Source organism: Polypterus senegalus, chromosome 8 (assembly GCF_016835505.1).
Source record: "Polypterus senegalus isolate Bchr_013 chromosome 8, ASM1683550v1, whole genome shotgun sequence".
NCBI lineage: Eukaryota > Metazoa > Chordata > Cladistia > Polypteriformes > Polypteridae > Polypterus > Polypterus senegalus.
In genome coordinates this window covers 177,888,262-177,901,481 of record NC_053161.1, presented here as the reverse complement: position 1 = coordinate 177,901,481, position 13,220 = coordinate 177,888,262, and the positions used below count along the sequence as shown (strand labels likewise).

General features: G+C 40.5%; 1 protein-coding gene across 2 annotated transcripts in view; it reads left to right on the top strand.

Moving 5' to 3' along the window:
* Positions 1-5,182, top strand: part of LOC120533407 (gastrula zinc finger protein XlCGF26.1-like) — a 67,444-nt gene extending 62,262 nt beyond the window's left edge. For both annotated transcript variants that reach the window (XM_039760271.1, XM_039760270.1), the window contains exon 3: positions 2,666-5,182. In XM_039760271.1, coding sequence (XP_039616205.1) covers positions 2,666-3,894 — 1,229 coding nt within the window. In that variant the 3' untranslated portion in view covers positions 3,895-5,182. The remainder of the gene's footprint in view (positions 1-2,665) is intronic.
* Positions 5,183-13,220: the final 8,038 nt, after the last annotated feature.

Genomic DNA, 13,220 nt, shown 5'->3' with positions numbered 1-13,220 from the left:
TCTCATTAAGAAACTGGTTGGAGTTTGAAGCCCCAGTTTAGCCGGTCATCTGATGGCTCGTTTCACGTCTCATTTCTGTTTGGCTGCATTTTAATGAGGAAATGAATCAATTCAGAGGCCCAAATCCTTCTAACAGGGCTATTAAAATGTGAATTAGCAGTGAAAACAGGTCACTGATTAGGTAAAGGGTCAGAATGAAAACCTGTACCCGCTGCAGCCCTCCAGGCCTGGAGTTCGACACCCGTGGCTTAAACGAATTGCTGCCCCAATAGGCCAGTCAGTCAGTCAGTCAGTCAGTCATTGTCAAACCCGCTATATCTTAACTACAGGCTCACGGGGGTCTGCTGAAGCCAATCCCAGCCAACACAGGGCAGTAGGCAGGAACAAAACCTGGGGGCAGGGTGCCAGCCCACCCCAGGACACACACGGGACAATTTAGGATCACCAGTGCACCTAACCTGCATGTCTTTGGACTGTGGGAGGAAACCCACGCAGACACGGGGAGAACATGCAAACTCCACGCAGGGAGTTCCTGGGAAGCAAACCCAGGTCTCCTTACTGTGAGGCAGCAGAGCTACCAGTTTGCCACTGTGCCGCCCTCCAATAAGTTCATACCATGAAGATGCGCTGCTCAATATTGTACGCCACCATCCTGATGAAATGACAGAGTGAAGGGGTACGGGCCGTATGCACCCTGAAGTTACAAATGGCTATGCGGCGCCTACCTCATCGCTCTGACGCCGTGGCATCTCAACTTGTTTGAAGCTTCATATGCTGAGGAACACATGGCATGTTTGTTTCGTTCAGATTGCTCTGTCCTAGTGAAAGTTGTTAAAGAATATCTGGGGCCTCTTTCGAGGGACTCTCCTTGTATCTACACTGCCCTCCATGATGATCTCATTTTTTTTCTTTGATTTCCCCCCTCTGCTCCACAGTTTAAAATAACAAATCAGACAATTTAGACATCGTGATTAAAGCACACATTGCAGACTTTCATTTAAGGGGATTTGCAGACATTTCAGTCGTACAACACTTCTTCTTCACGCTCCCCACATTTTAGTGCACCATAATGTTTAGGACACAGCAGTTGACGGGTTTATTAAAGCCGTTATCATATTTAGGGCTTTGTCGCATATCCGTCACATGCAATGACTGCTTGACGTCTGTGATTCATAGACACCAGAGGACTGAATCTTTCTAACAGGGTTATTAAAATGTGAATTATCAGTGAAAACTGGTCACTGATTAGGGTTAGAATGAAAACCTGCAGCCGCTGCGACCCTCCAGGCCCAGAGTTCGACACCCGTGGCTTAAACAAATTGCTGACCCAATAGGTCAGTCAGTCATACACCATAATGTTTAGGACACAGCAGTTGACGGGTTTATTAAAGCTGTTCTCATATTTAGGGCTTTGTCGCATAGCCCTCACATGCAATGACTGCTTGACGTCTGTGATTCATAGACACCAGAAGGTGCTGGGGGTCTTCTCTGGTGATGCTCTGCCAAGCCTCTAATGCAGCCATCTTCTTAACGAAAAGCTGGTATTATACCATTTTAAAAACTGTGAGAGTACGATATGCTGACTCACCACGTATATGGTTGGCACAGCACAGAGGTGGGGCCCACATGGCTGTTTAGGGCTTTCCGGTTTATTCCAATGAAAGTCGTCCGCTGAAACAATGGGCGCTGACTAATCGTGAGACTGGACAAGTGAAAAAGAAGGTGTCCTGGACAGGGAAGAGACATGGGATAATGACCTTTGAAGTAGAAGGACAAAAGTTCAGCAAAGCTCAAGGAAAACGTGGTTAGCAAGCATTGTAAAGTCTGAATGTTGGTACCATGCCACCCTGGCAGTGAGTGCAGGTGTTGCTTCACTAGAAGGAAAAAACTGACGTAGAGAGAAGTAGAGGAGGAAGTGGCATCCTCAGGTCCAAGAGAAGCTGGGACCAATGGCATCTCTTGGTCAGTTCGGTTAAGGGGTCCCCCACAGTAACAAGAGAGAGGGAATGAATAAAGTAAATGCAGTGGGTATAGAAAGGAATCCCCTCTTCAGAATATTCACATTTTCATGCTTTGCAGCTTGAAATGAAGGCATGCAGAAAAATATCTCTCCTGCTGTTTTTATGATTCAATCATTTTGTCAGTTATGCCTATCACACGTGATCTGTTTAGTTTGCAGTGATTGTTGAGTAGTTAACTATGCTGAGTGTCTTTAAATGTGCAACTTAAGTCTCACGATTGCTTATGTCAGTGGGGCGGGGCGCGAAAATGTGCAAAAAACAAAACGAGAATCAAAAATATGAAAAATACATCTATTGAAACCAAATTAACTTAAATGACATTCTGATAATAGAAAATTAAATACAGAGATATATAAATGTCGATAAAAGTTAAGTAGGTATAATAAAATATGCATCTGTGATATATCATTAATTAAAAAAGAACAAATTGGTATTGGTGGGCGTCTTTCAAAAAAACAATAGGGGGGTGCGATTAAAACTGTTATGAAAACTCGGGTCACAAATACTTAAAGGTTGAGAAACTCTAGTTTATGTTTTAAAAAGGTTGTTCCAGAATTCAAGTTTATTAAATGGTGACTTTAATTTAAATACTAGGAGAGCAGATTGAAAATAATATTTTCCTTTTCCTTTTAAACTTCATTTAGGAGACAAATTTTACTGCTGCTCAGAATGTGGCAAACGATTTTCTCATCGTCGAAACCTTCAGGATCACATAAGAGTTCACACCAGAGAGAAGCCATTTTGGTGTCTTTCATGTGGCAAACGATTCTCTCTAATCACCAATCTTCAGAGACACAGAAAAATTCACACAGGAGAGAAGCCGTATTGCTGTTGTGAATGTGGGAAACAGTTTTGTGACAAGAGTAGTCTTCAGAAGCACATTAGAATCCACACCACCGAGAAGCCATATTCCTGTTTGGAATGTGGCAAACAATTCTTAAACACTAGCAGTCTTAATCGGCACATAAGAATTCACACTGGAGAGAAGCCATACTCCTGCTCAGAATGTGGCAAACAATTCTCACAAATCAACAATCTGCAAAGACACACAACAATCCACACAGCCGAGAAGCCATATTGCTGTTGTGAATGTGGGAAACAGTTTTTGAAGAGGAGCAGTCTGTTGAGCCACAAAAGCATGCATATGGGAAAGAAGCCACATCGCTGTTCAGTATGTGGGAAACAATTCTTGAAGAGCTGTAATCTTCAAAGCCACATAAAAATTCACACTGGAGAGAAGCCGTATTGCTGTTCAGAATGTGGGAGACTGTTTTCACGAAGATGCAATCTTTTGAAGCACAAAAAAATGTATATGGAAGAGAAGCCATACTGCTGTTCTGAATGTGACAAACAGTTTTGTCAGAAAAGTACTCTTCAGAAGCATATTAGGATTCACACTGGAGAGAAGCCATTTTGTTGTTTGGAATGTGGCAAACGATTCTCACGGACTAGCAGTCTTAAGTATCATATAAGAACACACACTGGAGAAAAGCCATACTGCTGCTCCGAATGCGGCAAACGATTCAGTGACAAGAGGAATCTTCAGAGCCACACAAGAGTTCACACGGGAGAGAAGCCGTATTGCTGTTCTGATTGTGGCAAGCAATTCTCCGACAGGAGCTCTCTTCAAAGCCACAGGCTAGTTCATACTGGAGAGAAGCCATTTTGCTGTTCTGAATGTGGTAGAAAATTCTCGCGCATCACCAATCTTAAGAGACACCAAAAAATTCACACAGGAGAGAAGCAGTACAGCTGTTCTGAATGTGGCAAACAATTCACGCGACTCGCCGGTCTACAGAAACATGCAAAACTTCACACAGAGAGAAGTCCCACCGCTGTTCTGAGTGTGGCCAACATTTTTAGAAAACCGTAATCTTCAGAGGCTCAAAGAAATTCCCATGGCTTGAAAGAATTTTAACTTATGTTTAGTCTTATGCAACATACCAGAGTTCACACGGGGAAAGAAAAAAAAATGAAGACCCTGCTCAGCCTACATGGAAGGAGAGAGATTGTGTCAAGTCTTAGCCCGCATATAACAGTAACAGCTGAACTGTAGGTATTGATGATGTCTCCTAACTTTATGTTTAGAGCCAGAGGCAGGATCCAGCAGTCAAGCATTCCTTTTTGGCTGGATGGACTCTTTGAGTTTTACTGATTCTGTATTGGATAGTAGCTGTTTGTTTTGATCTCTTGGTTTTGTCTTAAGGATTTTGATTCAGGACTGTGTTTGCTATGGAGAACCATTTTGGGTACAACATTTTACACATTTTCATTCAATGGAGTGGTTTTTTTTTTCTAATAACAAATCCTTGATTTATAAAGATTCTTCATTGTCCTTCTGTACACAAGCTGAGGTTTACGGTTACCCTCCTACATTTTGATATATTTTGGGGATGTTTAAGTTTGTTTTTGATGCTAAAATACCTTTTGTTCCTGAGGGAAGGCCATTGGAGGTGAGGCCTCCAGGCAGACAAAGGAGGCCTGGCCAGGGCAGTGAAGTCTTAATTGGAGGCCTAACACCCTTTACTTGCCATGTCCATGTCTCTAATCAGTATCAAATTACAAAAAAAACCAAAAAGGCCTTTGATAGCGTGGCACACTTTTGGATCCTCAAATGCCTGTGACTGTGCAAAATCCGCTCTTCATCTGATACATGTTAACAGAACCACTTAGCCACACTGGCAAACAATCCTGCAGCTTCACTTTGACAAATGGCAGATTACAATTCCAAATATTAAAATAAGGAAAGGAGTATTTCAAGGGGATTCGGTCTCTTCATTGTTGCTCTGTCTGGCATTAAACCTCCTTAATAACCTCAGTCATGGATTCAACATCAGCACTTGCTGACCCACAGATAGCCACTTGCCTTGTGTTTATAGACGCCCTTAAGCTACACAGCTCCATAACCCAGTAAGTTGTGGGGCTTCAGACACATTCGCTAAAAGAACTGGCAGACACCATTTAGAATGACATTTAGGCTCAACAAATGTGCCAAAGTAACTTTCATCAACGGGGAAAAAATATTACTGAAATGATCGATCTTGATCAAGAGTGTATCATCAGTTATTTAGATCCAGAAGAAATGTTTAAGTACATCCATCCATTTTCCAACCCGCTGAATCCAAACACAGGGTCACGGGGGTCTGCTGGAGCCAATCCCAGCCAACACAGGGCACAAGGCAGGAACCAATCCCGGGCAGGGTGCCAACCCACCGCAGGACACACACAAACACACCCAAACACCAAGGCCAATTCAGAATCGCCAGTCCACCTAACCAGCATGTCTTTGGACTTTGGGAGGAAACCCATGCAGACACGGGGAGAACATGCAAACTCCACGCAGGGAGGACCCGGGAAGCGAACCCGGGTCTCTTAACTGCGAGGCAGCAGCGCCACCATGCCGCCCTGTTTAAGTACATGATAAGTAGTAAATGTGCAGATATACATCACAAAGACAAATACTTGTCAAAGAGTACATCAGCAGAATGAGAACGGTGCTCACCATAGACATCAAAATTCAATGGCATGATTAGCTTGATTCTGTCTTAAATATATGATTAGGCAGCCATGCACAGAATTCTCTCGAGTTCCATATGAGCAAAACATGCAATTATTCAACTTAAAATCTTATATCTGGGAAACTCTTAAGGCCTTCTTAAGAGGACAGATTATCTCATATCTTTCCCACAGAAATAAATCCGAAGCGAAGAAAGTAGCAGAGATAAAAAGTGAAATTACTAAAATAGATGAAGAACATGCCAGACTACCAAGCGAGACTCTACATAAGAGGAGGCAGGCTCTACATTCAGAATTAAACCTCTTGACAACTAAAGAAACCGAACAACTAATTTACAAATCCAGACATCATTATTATGAACATGGAGAGAAAGCTAATAAGCTTTTAGCAACAAATTCACAAGCAAGATGTACATAACGCAATCTCGTAATTACTAACACGAATGGAGATAAAATCATCGAACACAAAAATATAATGTACACTTTTAGAGACTACTATAAATCCCTATATACTACTGAGTTTAAAGAAGACAATATACAATCTAATGCATTTCTGGATAAATTACAGATACCACAAATTGACGCTTTTAGTGTGGAGGAACTCGATAAACCTCTGTCATTATCAGAATTACTGGATGCTATAAAGTCACTCCAAGGTGGAAAAGCAGCAGGCCCTGACGGCTACCCTGCAGAGTTTTACAAGAAATTCTCCGCTCAGCTAGCTCCCCTCCTATTAGCAACATTTACAGAAGCCAGAGATAACCAATCTCTCCCGCAAACCTTTCACCAAGCACTAATCACTGTCTTTCCAAAACAAAATAAGGACTTATTACAATGTGCATCATACAGACCAATTTCACTTCTGAATAACGACGTTAAAATACTCTCTAAAATCATAGCTAGAAGGATGGAGAAAGTGCTCCCTCAGTAATATCACAAGACCAAACTGGATTTATTAGGGGCCGACACTTATCTTCAAATCTTCGACGCCTGTTTAATGTAATATACTCACCAACTAAATCAAACACCCCAGAAATATTATTATCATTGGATGCAGAAAAGCATTCGACATGATTGAATGGAAATACCTTTTACTATTTTGGAGAAGTTTGGGTTTGGCCCAACATTTGTGCATGGATTAAATTACTGTATACTAACCCAGAAGCTTCAGTTTGCATCAATAACATTTGCTCAGACTACTTTAAACTAGAACGTGGCACAAGACAAGGATGCCCTTTGTCACCACTGCTGTTTGCAATTGCCATTGAACCACTGGCAATACATTGTCGAAATACTGATCAGATAAAGGGGATTAGCAGAGAAGGACTGGAACAGAAAATCTCATTATATGCAGATGACATGGTACTGTATATATCGGACCCAGAAAATTCTGTGCCTGCAGTCTTAGCAGCACTCACAGAATTTCAAAAGCTCTCTGGTCTCAGAATTAATCTGAATAAAAGTGTACTCTTTCCGTGAATTCGCAAGCATATAATATTAGATTAGACACCCTTCCTTTTATCATTGCAGAACAGTTTAAATACCTCGGTAAACATCACAAGTAAACATAAAGCTCTTATCAACAAAATTTCGTCGTCTGCATGGAAAAAATTAAACAAGACTTGCATAGATGGTCAACCCTTCATCTCACACTAGCTGGAAGAATTAACACTGTTAAGATGAATATTCTTCCTAAGCTCCTTTTTATTTCAAAACATACCAATATACATTAATAAATCGTTCTTTAAGCAATTAGATTCAACAATAACCTCATTTATTTGGAATTCTAAACATCCACGCATCAAAAGAGCGACCCTACAAAGACAAAAGGCAGAAGGTGGCATGGCTCTACCTAACTTCCAGTTTTATTACTGGGCAAATATACAGTCGATAAGAACCTGGACACAAATAGAAGAACATACACAGGCATGGACCGCAATAGAAGTAAAATCCTGCAGTACTTCTTTGTATTCCTTGCTCTGCTCCAATAAACACACGCTATCGGCAATACACTAATAACCCAATTGTGCTCCACTCACTTAGAATCTGGAACCAATGTAGAAAGCATTTTAAGACGGAGAAGCTTCTTTCTGTGGCACCCTGCAAAAGAACCACCTCTTTCAACCCTCACAAACATATGCAGTTTTTAATATCTGGAAAAATTTGGAATTAACTTGCTTAGAGATCTTTATATAGACAACGCCTTTGCATCCTATGAACAATTACATTCCAAATTTAACATTCCAGCTACAAATTTCTTTCACTATCTTCAAATCAGGAACTTTGTTAAACAGAACCTTCCAGATTTTCCTCATCTTGCACCCTCATCCACGCTGGAAAAATTATTGCTCAATTTCAAGGAGTTAGACTCCATCTCTACAATATATAAAATCCTTTTACAATCCCTTCCTTTCAAAGATCCAAGAGGACACTGGGAAAATGACCTCTCAATTAATATATCAGAAAAGGAGTGGAAAGTAGCAATGCAGAGAATTCACTCAAGCTCCATATGCAAAGCATACAATTATACAACTCAAAATTATATATCGAGCACATCTGTCTCGACTAAAACTCTCCAAAATGTTTCCAGGGCATGATCCAACCTGTAACGTTGCAACCAAGCCCCAGCCTCACTAGGTCACATGTTCTGGGCCTGCACCAAATTAACATTATTCTGGACAAAAATTTTAATTACCTCTCAGACAGTCTTGGACTCACAATCCCTCCTAACCCATTAACAGCTGTGTTTGGGGTTCTTCCAGAGGGTCTTAAAGTGGAGAAGGACAAACAAATTGTGATTGCATTCACTACACTGTTGGCACGCAGACTTACTCTGATAAACTGGAAGAACCCAAACTCTCCTCTTTTAAGTCAGTGGGAAACTGATGTGTTATATTATTTAAAATTGGAAAAATCAAATACTCAGTTAGAGGATCTGTGCAGACTTTTTCAAAACATGGCAGGATCTAACAGTAATATTTTGAAATGAGTTTATAAAGCACAGAGAATTTGTTGATTTAGGTATTTTTAAAAGCCTTAAATTTTACACGTTTGGCTTGCTCTCTCTCTCAAGGGTGGGGATCGATCTGTTCTTAGCATAATTCTTTTTTTGTAAAAACTTGATTACTATGTATTGATTATAATAAAATTAATAAAAAAAAAAAAAATTTTATATCAAGCACATCTATTTCATTTGAAATTGTCCAAAATGTGTCCAGGGCAAGATTCAACCTGTGAACGTTGTAATCGAGCATGTATGTATATATATATATATATATATATATATATATATATATATATATATATATATATAATGTGTGTGTGTGTATATTGTGGAGCCGACCCAGACACAGACAGGCGGACATGTTCTTAATCACCACCACGTGTTTATTATTTATATTTACAATGAATGGTCACTAAGACCGAGTCCAAAGTAGTGCACACACCCCAACACACAGTCCTGGCCTCACAATGCCTTTCTTCGGGCCGCCTCCACACCTCTTCTGCTTCGTCCTTCTTCCACCCGACTCCAGCCCTGAATGAAGGGAGACGGCCCCTTTTATAGTCCCCGGATGAGCTCCAGGTGATTCCCGGCATTCCCCTGTTGGCCACGCCCCCAGCGTGGCGGAAGTGCCGGCTGTTCTCCTGGCAGCTCTCTGGGTGTCCTTTTAAATCTTCCCCCCAGCACTTCCGCCACACCAGGTAACAGGTCCCCAAGGCATTGGGGCGCCTCCTGGCGGTGACCACAGGCCCCTACAGGGTGGGGCTTCCATGCCCTCAACCCGTGGCCCCCAAAGCAACCAGGATGGTGGCCCCCACGTGATCCAGGGTGGGCGCAGACTCACATCCGGTCCCTCACGGCGTCCCAGCCGGGTCGTTGCCCCTGGTATCCCTGACCACATACATACATTATATATATATATATATATATATATATATATATATATATATATATATATATATATATATATATATCTATACTAATAAAAGGCAAAGCCCTCACTCACTCACTCACTCACTCACTCACTCACTGACTCATCACTAATTCTCCAACTTCCCGTGTGGGTGGAAGGCTGAAATTTGGCAGGTTGATTCCTTACAGCTTCCTTACAAAAGTTGGGCAGGTTTTATATCGAAATTCTACGCATAATGGTCATAACTGGAAGCAGTTTTTCTCCATTTACTGTAATGGAGATGAGCTTCAACGCCGTGGGGCGGAGTTTCGTGTGACATCATCACGCCTCCCACGTAATCACGCAGTACATAGAAAACCAGGAAGACCTCAAAAAGCGCTCAAGAAAACATGCATTATATAATTGAGAAGGCAGCGAAACAATAAGAAGTGAGCGAGTGACATATACAACCATATTCATGAGTTCTGCTACTTCGGAAACAAAGCACGATGTAAACCTACACTTTAAATTAAGTTCATAGACAGGCTGCGCTGGCGTTTGTAATTTAGTGCCTGCCCATATAAGGCCGTCCGTCAGCGGCAATCCAATAGCAAACTGCCACGGGTAAATATTCACGGGTGAAGGACTGTGCTTATGGAGAGGAAGATGAGATGGTCAGGGTGGTGTTTGACACAAACTCAGCGAAACTGCGAGAGAAAGTTTTAAGTGCCAGGACTAAGGTAACATTAAATAAAGCTATGGACATAGCACGAGATGGCACCAGCACAGCTGGGAACCTTCGATGCAAGTACACCGAGTGGCTCACGTGAACTGACGCAGTGCACAGATAAAAGGCAACAGTTCCAAAGAGCGCTGAACAAAAACCGAATTACACAATTGAAAAGGCAGCAAAAATATGAAGCGTCTGATAAGCATATTCATAAATGCAGCTACTGTGGAAACAAAGCACACGGTGGAAAAAGTGAATGTCCCGCTAAAGGAAGACAGTGTAAAAAAAAACAAAAAACCCGTGCATGCAGTTTGTCACATCACAGATAAAAAGGAAGACGAGCTGTTTATTGATGCAGTAAGGAACTAATCGATGAATGAAACCTCTTATCTTTACAACGATTGACAAACACGGAATGTAACTTGAACACATCGTACAAATACGAGCCTGATTGAAAGAAATAATGATAATCAAATCCTTGATGACAGCAACATTCAATAACACTCACAAAACAATTACTGTATATTGACAATCATGTTACGTTATTTTTAAAATGTTCCCTTTTCTTTTTCATGACTTCTACTTCTCCACTGCGATACACGGGTATATATATATATAAATGTATATCTATAGCTCGATCTACAATAAATACTTTAGCATAGACAAGCGGTGGCGCAATTGTAGAGTCTTCGCCTCTAACGCCGAAGGTTCGATTCCCGAGAGGGGATGTACTGACTATGTACGCGCGCTAACTGATTCATTTTACCTTCCCATCTCTTTGGTTTGGGACGTATGAAAAAATATTAGGTTAACGCAGAATCATGTTACGTTATTTTTAAAATTTTCCCTTTCTTAGCACAAGCACAGTTGAGAAGCTTCGATGCATGTACTCCATAACGCGTTAAAAAATAACGCATTTAATCACACTTTCAATTCCAAGCAAACGGGAACTTTTGTCAATGCATGATTTCCTGGTACATCCATTACACTGATGCACACATCACAGCTACAAAAATGTTAGAGTCGGAATAAAGCGCGTTCCTACGACTGATCATTTCGACTACCCGAGAAGCCTTGATAAAAGCATGGTTTTGTGCACACTGAAAAGCAAGCAAAATTAGATGCATTACAGAAAGCGGACTTTGTGGCTCTTACTGGGGATCATTGGACTTCCGTGACCGTTAGTAATTCTAATTACATCTAATTACAAAATGTTCAATGATCACACTGTTTTAGCCTAATGTACAAAATAATTTTGGCTAAGGTTACTCAGAGTTTAAAGAGTAAGTTGGTCAAATTACCTTTTATGTTTCTGACTTATTTTTTTAAGAAGAAAAACTGCACTTTATGGTGAAATTTTGGTTATTATTATTTAAAGACAATACTATTCTGAAAATGTACTTAAAGTACTTAAACTACCACTTTATTTTTAAGTCTACTCAATTTTAACCAGGGATGATATTTTTGTTTCTGTTTTGAATTCAAATGCAGTTTAAAAGCTTTTTTTCAGAAATTAAAACAGCTTCAGTTTACAATATTCATGTCCATGTCTATTATTTGATTCTGTCGCCCACTAAAACCGTTTTAAATAAAAAATAAAAAAAACATTTGCGATTTGGGGCAAATTTACGTGTGCGATTACATACGATTAATCAAGTCCCACCCCTAATATATATATGTAGATGTGTATATGTATATATATAACTGTATATATATATGTGTATAGATGTGTATATATATATATGTTTATATGTATATATATGTTTTTATATGTGTCTGTGTGTGTATATATATATATATATATATATATATATATATATATATATATGCCAGCAACACTCATGACAATTACAAAACAATTACATTGTCAATCATGTTACGTTATTATTAAAATGTTTCCTTTTCTTTTTACTTCTCCGCTGCCAATCGCAGCTATTTTGCTATATATATATATAAATAGATAGATATGACAACAACACTCATATCAATGACAAAACAATTACATTAACAATCATCTTACGTTATTTTTAAAATGTTTGCTTTTCATTTTCATAACTTCTTTAACACACTACTTCTCCGCTGCGAAGCGCGGGTATTTTGCTAGTAAATATATAAAATGTATGTGTGTGTGTATTGTGAGACTTGCTCGGACACCACCAGTCGGAGACCACATCTTTATAAAAGCCACACGTTTATTTAACATAAATAAAGACAGTTCCTAACACAACACAAAGCACACAGCAATAATCACCCAAAATGAACTTTCTTTCTCTCAGTCCTTAGCCGCCAATCTCCTTCTGGGAGCTTCGTCCTGCTCCCTCTCCTGACTCTAGCTCCCAGATTGCTGGAAGGTGGCCCCTTTTATTCCTGCCCAGATGTGCTCACAACGTCCATCCGGCAGCACTTCCTGGTGTGGCGGAAGTGCTGCCCTTTGCACCGGAAGCACTCCTGGCATCCCTGGCAGGTTCCTCCGCCATCTTGTCGAGTGTGGCGGAAGTAACTATTTCCAGGTCCCACGAGGTTTAAGGCACCCTCTGGCGACCTCAGACTGGGCCGAAGGTTTACCTTCCAACAAGACAATGACCCTAAGCACACAGCTAAAATAACGAAGGAGTGGCTTCACAACAACTCTGTGACTGTTCTTGAATGGCCCAGCCAGAGCCCTGACTTAAACCCAATGGAGCATCTCTGGAGAGACCTAAAAATGGCTGTCCACCAACGTTTACCATCAAACCTGACAGAACTGGAGAGGATCTGCAAGGAGGAATGGCAGAGGATCCCCAAATCCAGGTGTGAAAAACTTGTTGCATCTTTCCCAAGAAGACTCACGGCTGTATGAGCTCAAAAGGGTGCTTCTACTAAATACTGAGCAAAGGGTCTGAATACTTAGGACCATGTGATATTTCAGTTTTCCTTTTTTAATAAATCTGCAACAATTTAAAAAATTCTTTTTTTGTCTGTCAATATGGGGTGCTGTGTGTACATTAATGAGGGAAAAAAATAATTTAAATGATTTTAGCAAATGGCTGCAATATAACAAAGAGTGGAAAATTGAAGGGG